General features: G+C 38.9%; 3 protein-coding genes across 6 annotated transcripts; 2 read left to right on the top strand and 1 right to left on the bottom strand.

Moving 5' to 3' along the window:
• Positions 1 to 2,081: 2,081 nt before the first annotated feature.
• Positions 2,082 to 10,584, bottom strand: LOC127066718 (uncharacterized). Of its 3 annotated transcripts, none has more exons than XM_051000773.1 (7): positions 9,711 to 10,584; positions 9,020 to 9,264; positions 5,224 to 8,953; positions 5,017 to 5,147; positions 4,735 to 4,937; positions 4,350 to 4,481; positions 2,082 to 4,126 (listed from the first exon to the last, which is right to left on the bottom strand). In XM_051000773.1, exons 1-3 carry the CDS (start codon positions 9,888 to 9,890, stop codon positions 8,755 to 8,757), a joined length of 624 nt encoding a protein of 207 aa, XP_050856730.1. In that variant the 5' UTR covers positions 9,891 to 10,584; the 3' UTR covers positions 2,082 to 4,126; positions 4,350 to 4,481; positions 4,735 to 4,937; positions 5,017 to 5,147; positions 5,224 to 8,754. The 3 variants fall into 3 exon arrangements, with proteins under 3 accessions (XP_050856730.1, XP_050856729.1, XP_050856728.1); XM_051000772.1 differs by having other exon boundaries at positions 2,082 to 4,055; XM_051000771.1 differs by lacking the exon at positions 4,350 to 4,481 and having other exon boundaries at positions 2,082 to 4,055.
• Positions 6,141 to 8,568, top strand: LOC127066713 (cysteine desulfurase, mitochondrial). The gene is made up of 10 exons (XM_051000761.1): positions 6,141 to 6,283; positions 6,368 to 6,447; positions 6,559 to 6,675; positions 6,758 to 6,895; positions 6,977 to 7,182; positions 7,269 to 7,390; positions 7,465 to 7,622; positions 7,701 to 7,972; positions 8,071 to 8,160; positions 8,354 to 8,568. The coding sequence occupies exons 1-10, from the start codon at positions 6,178 to 6,180 to the stop codon at positions 8,415 to 8,417; spliced, it is 1,353 nt and encodes a 450-aa protein (XP_050856718.1). The 5' UTR covers positions 6,141 to 6,177; the 3' UTR covers positions 8,418 to 8,568.
• A 162-nt stretch (positions 10,585 to 10,746) lies between the features above and the next one.
• On the top strand, positions 10,747 to 13,410 carry LOC127066719 (COP9 signalosome complex subunit 8). 2 transcript variants are annotated; one of them, XM_051000774.1, is made up of 4 exons: positions 10,747 to 10,965; positions 11,283 to 11,353; positions 12,281 to 12,459; positions 12,740 to 13,410. In XM_051000774.1, the coding sequence occupies exons 1-4, from the start codon at positions 10,909 to 10,911 to the stop codon at positions 12,994 to 12,996; spliced, it is 564 nt and encodes a 187-aa protein (XP_050856731.1). In that variant the 5' UTR covers positions 10,747 to 10,908; the 3' UTR covers positions 12,997 to 13,410. The 2 variants fall into 2 exon arrangements, with proteins under 2 accessions (XP_050856731.1, XP_050856732.1); XM_051000775.1 differs by having other exon boundaries at positions 10,751 to 10,998.
• Positions 13,411 to 14,763: the final 1,353 nt, after the last annotated feature.

Raw genomic sequence — 14,763 nt, 5'->3', positions numbered from 1 at the left:
AGATCTCATTTGAGAACACTGAGGTTGTGCTCGAAAAGGCTCAGCGACGCGTTGTATCTGGTTTGCAGCGAGCGAGGATACAACGAACCCTTCTCGTACAGCGGCGAAGACGAGCCACGCGGTCCTACTGGCCCTGGACTCGTCGAAGAATGTTGTTATCACTCCTGCAGCTACGTACAGCTAGAGCAGTACTGCAAGCCAACGTCCGAGGAGAAGCGGGGAGGTTCCCGCGACGTCATGTGAGTGGATGTTAGTTTCTCTTCTGGTTTTTATTTCATCTCTCTCTCTCTCTCTCTCTCTCTCTCTCTATCCTTTTTTCGTTTTCTCTCATCCTTGCTCGCCGCACCACGTTCCGCCATTTTTATCCCTTCTACCGCAAAGGGACTTCTTTTCCCTTAAAGGGAAAGTCTGCGATCCTGTCTGAAAAAAAAGCAATCTCGCGTAGACCAGTTTAAAGATGTCATTTCTTCTTCGATAAAGAATCACGCCGATACGTTTTATTTTTAACGAGAGAAAGATATATTATAATTCTACGCGTATATTTTCAGCCGGTTCGAGTTCCTTGACATCGCTCGCTCGAAATTCCACGGAGTTACCGTAATCGTCACGCTTATCCTCTTATTATGTGACTTATTTTCTAGCATATTAACTACCGCGATGCCTTTCCACGATAATAGGTGCTTCGCACTACACCGTGGGTGCAAAGACTCTTACCGTTTCTATTGACAACGATTGACCGTAAGAAGGAATCAAAAGGTCAACCTAGTAAATTGCAATAACCTTTGACTCTCTCGATCAGCCTTCACACGCGAACGTCGTGATCGTTCTCCTCGTCTCTCGACGATTAATCTTATAATCTGATCCCTTCCAATCGTGCCCGATCGATCGTAAAATACCGTATCTACTTGTTCCACTCGTATGTTTCTTCAAAACACATCGATAACTATTGTTATCGTTTCGTCGTTCTTGGAGCAAAAGTACCAACTCTCTTTCTTTTTCTTTATTCTTCTGGACTTTACATTCGAGCAAGATAATAGATGTGGTTTACATCGAGCATCGTTAATTGTACACAAATCGCCGGGAGTAAGAAACCGGAACAGCGTGTGAACGAGCGAGCGAACGAGCGAACGAGAGAGCAGTTACCAACCTTCTTATCATCGCCTCAAAGATAATCCATGTTACTTTTATTAAAGTTCATGGTTATATGAACTGGCCTTTAGTAGCAAGATTAGTCCGAAGTGCTAGGACAATTCGCTATCTCCGATCTTTTTCTCCGTCTCGTTTCTTTGTTTCATCTTTTTCGTTTTCTCTCTTTCCCTTTCCTTCCCTTCCCTTCTTTTTTCCTTCTCTTTCATTCTCGGTTGATTTCGCGCGACGTGATTTATACGCTCGTGAGATATGTTTTTCCGAAAATCTTAATCGATCTTCTTACATAAGCGTTTAGGTTACGATCGTGACACGCGCGAGTCCTTTGTTTACTTCGACTATTTCTACGAAACGAACGCATTGATAACGATCGATCGAACGAACCATTATTTATCTTTTTATTTTTTCGTCTTACAGAGAGGAGTCCATCAGAATAGTTAACTTACCCGACTCTTTTGTGGAAATACAATCGCCGTCGAAAGAAGAGAAACCGTTATCGCCAAGTAATCATCATACAAGAAAAGGCAAGGACTGTCGGTCGAAGAACGGTCGAAAACACGGACATGGCGAATGTTATTAGGAAGAAAAAAGAAAACAAATTTTTCTTCGAAACCTTTACAAAGGAGAGAAATAGCGAATCGTGATAGTCACGAGCGTATTCGAGTGAAAGCGCCGTCGAAAGCGTCGCCAATCTCGACTACCTCGTTAGCAAAGTTCGCAGAAACTCATCTTCTTCGTCCTCGTGATCTTTTTCGAGATGGAGATTGGAGATAGAACGAACTCGTATCTCTTTTTCTACAAGACGAAATAACTGCAACAACCATCTACAGGATCAACGACGATCGTAGATGCTTCGAACTTTTTCGTACATATTTTAAGTAGATATATTTTTAAGTAATCGAAGGACGATGATAGCTCGAATTGCACGCTGAGTATTTGTGCGTGAGAGAGAGAGAGAGAGAGAGAGAGAGAGAGAGAGAGAGAGAGAGAGAGAGAGAGAGAGAGAGAGAGAGAGAGAGAGAGAGAACGAACGAGCGAGCGAGCGCCACGTTATTTTGATATGTTAAGGAATCTAGTCCCACAGAAGGGTGCTGGTTGGTCGTTGTTTTATAATCGACGTTATCAACTCTGTCGTCCATTTGTGATTTTCTTCGTAATTTACGGGAAGAGGATGATTCGACGAATCTTTTCTTTTTGCTTTTTTTTTTTCTTTCATGTTAAGACTTACAAAGTCGAAAGAAAAATGGCGAGTTAGGGAATGAGTTTGAAACACGCAAAATTAGAAGACTTGAAATTTGTGGATCGCCAGCAATGAGGGAAGAAGAATCAAGAACTTTGCTTCTCGAGTACGACTTCCTTCCTAAAGACAGTAACGATTAACGTAACGTGAGAAAATTTGTGATTCATTCAATCCATTAATGTATTTCTATTATTTTTTCTTTTTTTTCTGTCGTTCTAAAGATTGAATTTGAGATTAATCACGTGATCTCACAGAGGAAGACTTAATAAAGATTTTATTAATGTAAAATATTTTTATAGGCATGTCAAGTGCAACGGACAGCTTCGCTTTCGAGTTGCCGGTGACATTAATTCTCTTACCGACTGATGATCTCACTAGTATTAAATATCAATTATTGTTTAGCGCTAAATAATCGTGTTATTAACCTTAACGATTAAGTAAAATACGCACCTCGGACTATCGGACGTGGTTAGAAGCAAATCGTTTGTACGATTCATCTGCGCGCGAGAAAAATCAAATTGAAATAACTTTCGATCGGCAATCAATTGAAAAATGCTTCTATCTGTTAGGGATCGATATTAACTAATTCATTGATTTAGTCCTTTATTTATTGGAATTTCGCTGGCAATTGGATCGTATGATTAGCGATTAATAAATATTTATATATAGATCCGTTCACCGTTTTCTATTCAGCGTTACCTTTGTTTCCCCTTTCCACTGTCAGTCCTTCACAAAGGCATCTTAACGCATCGCTGACCATACAGAGATATCTCCCTTTTCGCGTTCGCTGCATTCTTTAGCACTTATCATCTTTATAGAAACTCGAAACCAAAGATAACGTTGACATCGATATATATCTATGCTCGGCTTTTTCTATATCGTATATCGGATTTTTCAGCGTTATCATATTTCTATCATAATTAAAGAAGGAATGATCTATTAGAATAAAGCTATTAGACCGTCCTTATTCTCGATACTCGCGATAATACGTTAATACGTTCGCGCGACCATCTTACATATGTATAATTAGAAAATATAATATACGGTACCATTTCAGATACCTCTGTTTTAAATCGAAATGACACTTAAAGTGCCGCAAGATCCAAATATATTGCTCCAAGAACGAAGCTTCTTGGTAAAATATTTCTTAGAAACTACTTAACGAGCGATATATCGCTTTTAAGCACTTGCGAGTCGTACTTTTATTGGTGGGTACGCGTTTTACGGTTTTGCAAGACGACGCGACATTTAATTATCGGCATTCGTTCTTCCGCTGCTGAAAATATATTTATCGTAGTGACTTTTTGAAAGATCCGAAAATATTCGCGTAATAAATCTACTATATCTCACTATAATATTATATATAGACATTATGGTAAGATCATAGGGATATACGAAGGTATCGACGGTTTGGAGATTAAGTAACATTTTATTTTTCTGATTAAGAAAAGCCTTGGAAAGTATTCGTCCACTCTTTTCAAAAACACAGGCCGTCAAAATTCTCGCTATCGCAAGTATTATCCTCGTAACAGCAAGTCTTAGCAAAGTCTCGTAGCATTTTCTTGCGTTCGATTTGCGTAAAAGATCGTGGTAGTCGGTCGTTAAAATCGTTATAAAGCTCGTACAATTCTTCGACGGCCATCTCAAATCCCAGATCATCGTCATCCGTCTACCAAATAGGAACAATTTTGACTTTGTTATTTTACTTGTTTCGTTTTTTTTTTCTTTCTCTTTTTCTTTCTTCACAGATATAAACGAAAAAGAAGAAGTTGAGCGAGAAACTATTTGAAAGGAGAATGCAACGTATTTAAGCACACGCATTGGGACTCTCGTCGGTGCAAAATTCATTTTTTGTTAGCGTAATATTTTTAAATATTTTTAGACACGTTTGATAGACCTTAGAATTATAATTTCCACAAAGGCTGATTACACGGATGGATTAACGAGATGTGAAATTACTCACTTCAGGAAGTTGTATACGTCTTTGATGAAGGATTGTCCGGATAAAGCGTTATCCGAAGGACGTGAGCAAGCGATAACGTGCAATGCAATGGAAGAGTTTAGTCGCCGTATTCATTCATGATGACCTTGTAATCTTTAGAATTATTAAATGCAAGAAATTAAGAAGGATTCGATGTTATGAATTCGACGTTAAACTCGAGACTTTTCGTTGTTCGTATACATTATTATCGTTTAACGCTAAATAATCGTGTTATCAACGTTAACCATTAAATAAAATACGCGGCTCGGACTGTATTAATTATTATTAGATATCATTAGTCTAACTTATGAATCGAATCATGGATTTACCCTCCTTGAATATTACTTTTCATCTTATAGTTACTTACCGCAACATTCTGAAACCGTACGGAAGCAGGCGGAAGAAATTTCTGTCGATAATACCGTTGTTGGTTATAAAAATCTTCTCGGTTGGAACCAGAAATAATATCCACGACATGTTCTCCCTCTGGATTCGCTATTTTCGCCGAGATATCTCTTTTTTTGTGCTTATTGAAGGATATAGATTTTTTCTCCCGTTCTAGGGAAAAATCTGAAAGCACAAAAGGGATGGAACAAAGTAGAAAATTTAATCGATCGATCGATCAAAAAAAAAACTTTTTTTTACTTACCGATAGATTTGACCAGCTGGAATTTTTTATAGCCCATTTTTTCTGAATCAAATTTTTCGATGCCTCTTTTGAGGCGATCGTTGCCACAGACCTTCGTGAAGACGTCCATCAGCCGATCTTTACAATCTTCCCTAAAAGCCGCGTTTAGAGTTATCGACAACATAATCGTCGTTACGATCAGTAAGATGTCCCGTCTTTCGTTCCTACCTTTCGTCCTCATTTTTTTGCGTTTGTTACAGAACGATGTTACTTCCACGACTTGACCGTTTGTCCAGCGCTCCTTTTTCTTTAAATTCAACCCTTATCGGAGCGTACGTGTTTAAAATACGCTCGCACAATCTTGCACGATGAAGGTTTGTTTACCTGTCGCACGTACTTACCTGCTCGTCTTTCGATTAGTTATCATCGTCGTGTCTCGAGAATGTAGCAGAAGGTCTCGATTATGCGAGAAACTCGCAAATGCCTGGAGGAAGTGATCGAGATGTTTATCGATCTTTTTTATCTTGACTTTATTATCGATTTTATCTTCGATATTTCAACGTAATTTTTGGTCATTTTCTATACGTTTTTATTTCATTATTAGCCCAATAAGCGTTACGATCAAATTCACCTAAAAGTTACGCAAAGACAATTGAAAAAGGAAAGAGTCCGATGAAAGAAAAATGAAGTGTTCGCATACTTTTACGGATTATCCGACTTTTGTCCTTGAACTCGTGTCTATTGTGTTATTCTCTGGAAGAGGAGGGCAACTGCAATGACATAAAACTAATCCAAGTTATTAATAGATATAGTAATGAATAAACGCGTTGACGACGAACGTGATGAATATATGTATCTCTTCGAGGAGCCTTCGGCACGTATATCCTTTGTGAGAAAGTCGACGCTATCGATCCATCCTACGAGATAACCTCGTAGAAATTTTCTTCGAAATATATTTCATACTCGTAACAATTATAAAAAATTATGTTTATTTTCATAGGAATCGTTAGACAGCGCCGTCGATAACGACGTTGATGAAAATTTGGATCAGCCAATCGACGATAGATGACACTCGTGAGCGATACTACGCCGAATGACAGAGATTACGAAGGTTAAGGACACGCGGAATAGTCGAACTCGCGGGCACGATCAGTAATTATTTATAATATTAATATTTTCATTATGTTTCGACCGACAAAAAACTTAATGATAACGTTACGGCAAGTCAAAGATTGCCGCTCTTTGCACAGGTTTAGTCAACAATTTTCAGAGATCGCGGAATATGAATGTATGTTTTATTTGTGATTACATGTCATCGTTAGTTGCCGAAGTTCGATTAATATTTTGTTATTGCGGTTTTATAATTATGCAGCTCCTATCACCGATGAATATAAGAGAGGGCCCTTGGAAGGTAGATCGCTTTATTTAGATGCTCAAGCTACAACACCCATGGTATGGATTATAACATGATATTGCACAATCTTATACTTACAGTGCAATGGTATCTTTGATCAATAAGTATGATGCTGTAGGTTATAAAATAATAGTGCGATTAATGTTTAGGACCCACGGGTATTGGATAAGATGATGTTATATTTTACTTCGTATTATGGAAATCCGCATTCTAGAACCCACATGTATGGATGGGAAACGGAAGCTGCGATAGAACATGCTCGTAAAGTTAGTACAGAGGCATATTTTAATTAACATAAAAATAAAGTTTCCTTTCGAATCTTTGAATGATTCTTTTCGTATATACTAGCAAGTGGCAGATCTGATAGGTGCCGATAAAAAAGAAATCGTTTTTACGTCGGGTGCAACAGAATGCAATAATATCGCTGTGAAGGGTGTAGCAAGGTTTTATAAATCAAGAAAGAATCATGTTGTAACGACCCAAACTGTAAGTACTTGCAATTTTAATTGAAGATAGAGTCGTTCTTGAAATCGGTATATATATTGAAATCAGTATATATACATTTAGGAGCACAAATGTGTATTAGATTCGTGTAGAGCCTTGGAGGCAGAAGGGTTCGACGTGACGTATCTACCAGTTAAATCGAATGGACTTATCGACATTGATCAATTAGAAGCTACTATTACGCCAGCTACATCGCTCGTTTCTATAATGACGGTTAATAATGAAATTGGCGTTAGACAACCTGTCGAACAGATTGGTGCTATTTGCAGGCAAATACGTATACATATAATTATACGTCGACAAATAAAATATTCTTATTTTATATATATTAGAATAATCATTCTTTTTTTGACAGAAAGAAAAAGGTTTTTTTTCATACCGATGCAGCTCAAGCTGTTGGAAAGATACCGCTCGACGTTAATGCAATGAACATTGATCTTATGTCTATTAGTGGTCATAAAATATATGGACCCAAAGGTATTATATATATATCTCACTATGAACTCTTGCAAGTTTTTTAATTATTTCATATTTCATAATCGTTTGCATAGGTATTGGAGCACTCTATGTAAGACGAAGGCCACGTGTTCGTATTGAAGCGTTACAAAGTGGAGGCGGGCAGGAACGAGGTATGAGAAGCGGAACTGTTCCAGCTCCTTTGGCTGTTGGGCTTGGTGCTGCTTGTGAGTTGGCACAATCAGAAATGGAGGTATGCTCGATCTTTTTATAGTTTTTCATAGAATTTTTTATAACTCATATAATTTTTTATAACTCATATCGTTTGCAGTATGATCATAAATATATTACGAATCTTTCAAATATCTTGATCGAAAAACTTATGTCTAATTTACCGCAAGTTGTACGCAATGGGGACTCAGTTGCTTGGTACCCTGGATGCGTTAATTTATCATTTGCATGTGTAGAAGGAGAATCATTACTAATGGCATTGAAAGAGATAGCCTTAAGTAGTGGTTCTGCATGCACAAGTGCAAGTTTAGAACCTAGTTACGTGTTAAGAGCAATTGGAGCATCGGAAGATCTAGCACATTCTAGTATTAGGCGAGTATAATATATAAAACAATGTACGAGCATATATATATATGTATATAAATATATGCATATACGTATAATTTATTTTTGTATCTCGACATGGGTAGATTCGGTATTGGGCGGTTTACTACGCTGGAGGAAATCGAATATACTGCAAAACATACGATTCAAGAAGTTAAGAAGCTTCGCGATATGAGGTACAATTTCGTTGATCATAGTATAAATCTTTATTTAATGTAAAAGCATGATTAATTTACATCACTTATTATAAGCAATTCATTTTCAATTGGATGGACAGATTCATTGTTCATGTGTTTTTAACAATAGAATTATGTCGAATCCAGATAAAAAATCGAGATTGCGTGAATCACAAAATTTGTTTCTTTACAGTCCATTGTGGGAGATGGTCGAAGATGGAATCGATTTAAAAACTATCAAATGGACTCAGCATTAGTTTTTTTTTTTTATTAGCGTGTGAATTAGAAGGCTCGTATATCGATAAGCAGAATTAAGCGTATAATGATGCGCAGAGAGTAAGTTGTAGAGTTAAAGCTCGCTTAATTAAAATTATCCTCGACGTATAATAAAATTTTAATTTAAAAATCGTTACTGTCAAGGACCTTAAATTTATTCCTAGATTTTTACGTATATAAAATTTCTACGTCGATGTTTCCAAATACTTGCTCCGTATCTGGAAAAACGCGTCTTGTCATATACTCGTGACGTGAAATATAATTCAATTCCTTCGTTTCTAAAAAAATTGTAAAAGTTCGTTCGTTGTTTCTTATTTTTTAACATAAACACGATGGATCAGTAGCTTCGTCGATATAGGAAATTTTGAAGCGATCTTTGTCCATTTCGTGAAGTTCCATTCGAGATCGATTAGCTTCAACTAGATGTTGCGCAATGTCCTCGAACATTTCATGTATTCCTTCTCCAGTTTTACAAGACGTTTTGTAAGTTCCAGAAATTAAGTTATGACATTGCTCGCTAAAGTGATCATACGTGTTATATCATAGAAATTAAGAGAAATATATCTTTTCTTAACAAACATACCAAAATTGTTCCATTTCCGCATCTGTAACTTGTGGAGTAACTCCTTCTAAGTCACTTTTGTTGCCGCAAAGAAAAATCTTTGCGTTTTCTGCGTACGTAACTATATCTAATAGATGTTGAGATAAAAGATGAAAAGACGTCGAGTTATCTAGAGCGAATACCAAAATAGCTGCTTCCGCAAACTTGTAGTAACTCGATGTCACGGATGCTACTCTCTCCATACCTCCAGTATCCCATAATTGTAACTATAAAGCAAAAAACAAGAAAACTTTTGCGTCTGTGTGTTACAGTAAATTCATAGTTGGTGCTTCGACGGACTCTCGTACCTATCAAGACAGAGAGAAGTTAACTTTTTAAGAAAATTTATGATCTATATTTCACAGGGAGCGAAACGACGGCATTAAAAATATACGGAAACATTCCTCCGATTAATCTCTACCCACGAGCTACCTACGTGTCGGGTGCATTTATATGCAAACTCAATCATCTATTCCATTCAATTGTAGACCGAGGATGGCGAAACATCCATTGAGCTTTAATGCGATGTTAATGTCATTTTAAAATTGAAGTACTTGAATTACCCGTTGCATTATACATAAAAATTCGATTGGAAAATATTCAGATATCGTATGAATTGTCTTCTTAATTAAAATCACATAGCAAGAAATAAGAGACCATTTGGAGTACTCACGCGTATTCGTCTGTCGTCGACTATATATTCTTTGTCGATATTATCGAGACCAAGCGTCGATTTTCGATCGTTACTTGCCACGAAGGAATTGTTCGCGAATCGCCTGAATATAGACGTTTTCCCAACACCATATTCACCACAAAGAATAACTTTTTGCTCCGTTACTTTGACGGTAGCCATGTCCCATGTAAAATCGCCTTAATAACAACCGAAAACATCAGCAGTCAGCGAATCATATTACGATAGAAAATGAACTTTTCGAGCAACGGTAATACGAATTGTTTTTTATTTTAAAACGCGCCTCCGACCATACGCACTTAGAATCAAGCCCAAGAATCGACGCTACTGTGACAGTAAAAATAGTAGACGATGAACCATGAACTATCGCTATCGGAGACAAACGATTCGATTGCGATAACAATAATTAGGATGAAATTTTCTTTCGTATAATCTATGGAAATGATATTCCATTCGAGATTTGCATATATAATCGTTATGCAGATACAAAGGCCGCGGCTATGTTATTATTTTTGTCTTACGAGTAGTCGATTGTCGTTGACATCAGTCGATTAATTTAAATTTTTACCGGCGGGACAAGTCACGGGTATAGTCATGGTATACGAAGTACACGATACACCTCGAGAGCATCTAAATTATTTATTTGTTCAAAATAAAGAATATTACGCATAGGATAGACGCACAGGCGTCTACGATAATATTATTTTAAAGAATGGTGAGATTTATCGTGTTCTTGGTATCTCAAAATGGACATGACGCAATTGTCAACAAATCGAATAACCAGTTTTAAATAGTAGTTTACTTCTTATTGATTTCGGAACGACGCAACGTTTCGTAAGACGGATTTAATTATATTATGAGAACAATCTGGCTTTTATTTCATAAATATATTGTCAATTGTAATCGTCGATATGTAGAGCGATATCTCGATAGAGCCTTTTATCCTGGACGTTGGCTATCGATGGGAATCGATACGTCGAATCGAATTCGCGAGTTGAAATGTCGGACGGTGTCTCCCTCTAGAACGGTTATGTATTTCTTTGTGATCCGTGTCAGTCTTTGGCAGCTTCAGCTGTTAAAGAATTTTCTTTAACGTTACTTGATTTCGATGTTTCATAGATTCCTTCATATTTTGTTCGATGAGTCGTTTTTTTCTCTAAGAAAATAACGAAGCTTCATCATGGTGCTAAACGAAGTTGGCAAATTCCTTCTCGAGTTGGAGAAAGCCGAATTAGAGGTTAGCGCAATTGTGTGTCCAATTTATTAATAGGTATATTGTTTCTAATTTATCAAACGCTATTTCTCTACGTAGAAAGTTGTAAATGATAATATGTTCGAATCAATACGTTCCATACGAGTATCGTTGTATTTCTATCAATCATTGAAACTTTTTCCACGGTCAGGTATTTAGTCAAGATATTCAGATATACGTATAGTCAAATATTTTCCTCGTGATTACTCGTCTTTCTCTTCGATCGCCAAATATAATATTTGAAGGAATGTATACGATACTGTATCCCTCTGAGATCTTTTAACCGACTCGTTTATTTTCAGGCACCTGCTGGGGTTGCGTCGGCACAAACTTATGCTCAACTGTTGGCTATGTATCTTTACCAGAATGATTTGTAAGTATATGAAATTATTTAACAAACCATTATCAGACTTTGAGCGTGCCAATGTACAAAGAATGAAAGATGCATATAATTTACTTCTGTCTATGCATCTTTTAGTTCCATTCAACTCGGCTACATTTCCAACTTTTTTCAACATTCGTATCGTTAGAAAAGCGACCTTATTTCTGTTTCGTCGTCGAGTCTCGTCACAGTTTTTTTTTTCTTTTTTCTTTTTGCTTTTTTTTTCTTCTAAATCGCACTTGCCCGCCAATGATCATAAACTGTCATTTATCAATCGGGATAGCGTCGAGATAACGTATGATACGAAACGTGGAATATCGGTCGTAGAACTCGAGCGATTAAACTCTGATTCCGTGTAATTGTGGATACAATTCTGGACTAATTCAGCATGCATAGAGATATACTTTGATCAGAAAATATATTTCGAAAATGCAGAAAACGCCTTTGATCGGCATACGTTTAACTAAGAGCGGTATCTCTTATTTTCACTTTAATTGCATTCTCCGTGCTTATATCGGCAATTATCGCATTCACGTAGTCGCGCTCGGTAGCCGGAGAATGCTATTAGTCTTGGCTAATTTGATCGGACGATTTTATGGTCAAAGCACTGTTCTCCCGACGCTATGATTTTATCTTACATTAACTTTCAATTCAATTTGGCATGATCGTTAAGAAAACCGGAGCGCAGTCTAGCTTTTACCGTAATAAGATAAATGCATGCGCCTATCGTGATTTGTTTAGTGCGATCGATAACATTTCGATATTCCGCGTTACAACGAAACCTTTTGCGAATCATTGCTTTTGCAAGCTTGAATAAATATATAATTATGCAAGATAAATGCACGTGGCAAGTTTTCCAATAATACGTAAAAATAGTTGGAGACAATAAGGGAAGAAAAAAAAATGAACTCATCGCAGATGCAACGCAAAGTGCTTGTGGAAACGAATACCGTCGAATCTGAAGGATGCTAATTCGGAATTGGGCCGAATATGGGCGGTAGGAAAACACATGTGGCAACGGGACTGGCCCGCGGTGCACGTAGCTCTCAACGCGGATTGGAGCGAGGACGTTTCCGGGATCATGACTGCTCTGAAAGGTATCGTTAGCTATCGGAGGTATCGACGCGCACCCTACCTTCCACGATCTCGATAACTTTCATTATTGTCTTGGAAACCTTTTAGCGAGAATCGCGCTCATTACGAAAGCAAATATTCAACGAGCAACGTATCTATTATGTATGCACGTTACATCCAGATTTATTTCGATTTATTTCGATTCGAGGAAAATCCGCGTAAATCCGAACCGATTGATTTTTCCGAAGATAAGAATAAAGGATTTAAATGGCATCGTAGACTCATCGTGGACGATCCTTTCAGATAGCGTTCGCGAGCAAGCGATGACGCTGATATCCAAGGCTTACTCGTCGTTAGGTTTGACGGTGCTCGCATCTATGACGGGTCTCGCATTGGAAGAGGCTCAACAGGCGGCGATGGAAAGGGGCTGGAGCATAGACGGGACGATGGTCCAGCCGGTTAAGATCGACAAGGAACAAAGCACCTTCACCAACGAGATCTGCCTGACGGAGGATCAGCTGAAAAAGCTCACGCAATTCGTCTCCTTCTTGGAGAACTAACCAAGTGCCGAACTAACGCGAAAGAGAGAGAATCGATCCGTTCGGTACTCTAAGCCTTTAGCTTTTACAGCGTAATCGTATTACATAAACGAGGAAGTGCGCGTCAAAGGAACGCAACGCGTCAAAATATCTCCGTACCTCCATCCTCTAGAAATATTATGTCACCGTATCTACCCACGCTGTCGATGTTCGTTCGATCGGAAGAACGTGCACGGTGTCGGACGTGCGAGGAAGCTCTTTTTAGTTCGATCACGATCGATCGACCATCGTCCACGATAGCGACACTTCTTTTTTTGTGCGAAATCGACTCTCGAGTGTTTTTTCTTTTCGTCTCCTTTCTTTTCTATTCTCTCATCCTCCTTTTCCGTCGAAAGAAAGAGCAATAAAAGTATCGCGAAGCGTAAATATACCCGACTCCTCTCTATGCTTTTTCTATTCTCTCTCTCTCTCTCTCTCTTTGTGGTTAATCACATTGTAGGTTTCTACTCTCTGGAAGAGAAACCGTTGTGCAAGAGCACGCTTCCAAATTTCTCGCTCCCCGGATCGTAGACGGATCGCGGGTGAACTTGCGTAACGGATACCAACGGAGTTCCAAAGTAATGGGTGGCGAGCGCGCGAGGTAGGCGATTTCTTCGATCTCGCACGTGAAAGCAACGATCGAGCGAACGCGGGTGCAGCAAATTTCGCACTTAAGGAGATTCAGCCGGAGGCATTGCGTCACTCAAATCGAATCTTCGGTCGTTCTTAAAAAATCGCGGACGGTCAGGTATGTTCTCTTTCTCTCTAGGGAAGCTGTATACCCACCGACGCCAAGTAATTCTCTATGAAATCGATTCCGCTCCACATTGTAACGTGCGCGGGCTCGCGCAGGGTTCGAGATCGCTCTTTTAACAATAGCCCTGAGTAGTTTATTGGACATTCGCCCAGCGTATACCGACGTCGGTATTTTTTTTCTTTTCTCATTTTTCTTTTTTTGTTTTGTTCTTTTTTTTGTTTTTTTCGTTCAAGACGTACGAAAGAATTGGCCAAGTGGGCGAGTTTTTCCTCTTCGAACGACTCGTCCATCCGTTCGTCCACGGTCCACGATACGTGGGAATGAACGAAGAAAAGCGCCGAGTCGTATCTGGAAGGCGTTCCCACGCGCTCCGTAGGACGTGTTCCATAGAAAAGAGAGCCTATCCTAGGTGCCCCGTGCATATCGAGAACGTGCGATCGGCGCAATAATTGGTATCGAAAAAGACGTTCGATCTCAGCGGGGGGTTGCAAAGTGGATAGTAGTAGAAACGATGCCGCGTTCAGAAAAGACGCCGAGTTCCTCCGCGTATCTCCTCGTATCGGCGTCCCTTGCGCCTCGACGACGTACTACCATACCACGTGCCGTTCTTCGAATAATGCAGATTCATCGTCGTTTCAACGAGGGAGATGATTGCATCGAGATATCGCGCAGCTGTTTCTTTCTCCTTCTTTTCTTTCTTTTCCTTTTTTTCTCTTTTGTGTTTTTTTTTTTTTTCTCGAGGAGCTATCGCGCCTCGGCAGGCACAGGCGGCGCGATAGAGTCTCGTGGAGAGGGTTAACCACGCGCGAGGCGAGAGAGCGAGAGAGAAAGAGGAATCACGAGTCGTTCAGGATGTTGCGAATGGCCGAGTCGATCGTTGCCTCTCTTTTATTTCGCCCAAGTACTTCGAGCGTTGCTCCGCGGTGTACAGGTGTAATCTGATCTTTTCTTTTCGAGAGTATCAAACTCAAGAGCCGTAAGATTATTTCTGC

The sequence above is a fragment of the Vespula vulgaris genome, chromosome 10 (assembly GCF_905475345.1).
Source record: "Vespula vulgaris chromosome 10, iyVesVulg1.1, whole genome shotgun sequence".
NCBI classification, from domain to species: Eukaryota; Metazoa; Arthropoda; class Insecta; order Hymenoptera; family Vespidae; genus Vespula; species Vespula vulgaris.
Note: the sequence above shows the minus strand (reverse complement) of the source record. Positions and strands in the feature narration are given on the sequence as shown.

Bases quoted from the DNA above. Each gene is read 5' to 3' on its own strand.
- LOC127066713 (XM_051000761.1), top strand. From the start codon at position 6,178: ATGTTTCGACCGACAAAAAACTTAATGATAACGTTACGGCAAGTCAAA. The intron at 6,448-6,558 runs GTATGGATTATA...ATTAATGTTTAG, and splicing joins CTCAAGCTACAACACCCATG to GACCCACGGGTATTGGATAA. The intron at 6,896-6,976 runs GTAAGTACTTGC...ATATACATTTAG, and splicing joins ATGTTGTAACGACCCAAACT to GAGCACAAATGTGTATTAGA.
- LOC127066718 (XM_051000773.1), bottom strand. From the start codon at position 9,890: ATGGCTACCGTCAAAGTAACGGAGCAAAAAGTTATTCTTTGTGGTGAA. The intron at 9,265-9,710 runs GTGAGTACTCCA...TTTGCTTTATAG, and splicing joins TCGACGACAGACGAATACGC to TTACAATTATGGGATACTGG. The intron at 8,954-9,019 runs GTATGTTTGTTA...TGATCACTTTAG, and splicing joins GCGGAAATGGAACAATTTTG to CGAGCAATGTCATAACTTAA.
- LOC127066719 (XM_051000774.1), top strand. From the start codon at position 10,909: ATGGTGCTAAACGAAGTTGGCAAATTCCTTCTCGAGTTGGAGAAAGCC. The intron at 10,966-11,282 runs GTTAGCGCAATT...GTTTATTTTCAG, and splicing joins TGGAGAAAGCCGAATTAGAG to GCACCTGCTGGGGTTGCGTC. The intron at 12,460-12,739 runs GTATCGTTAGCT...CGATCCTTTCAG, and splicing joins GATCATGACTGCTCTGAAAG to ATAGCGTTCGCGAGCAAGCG.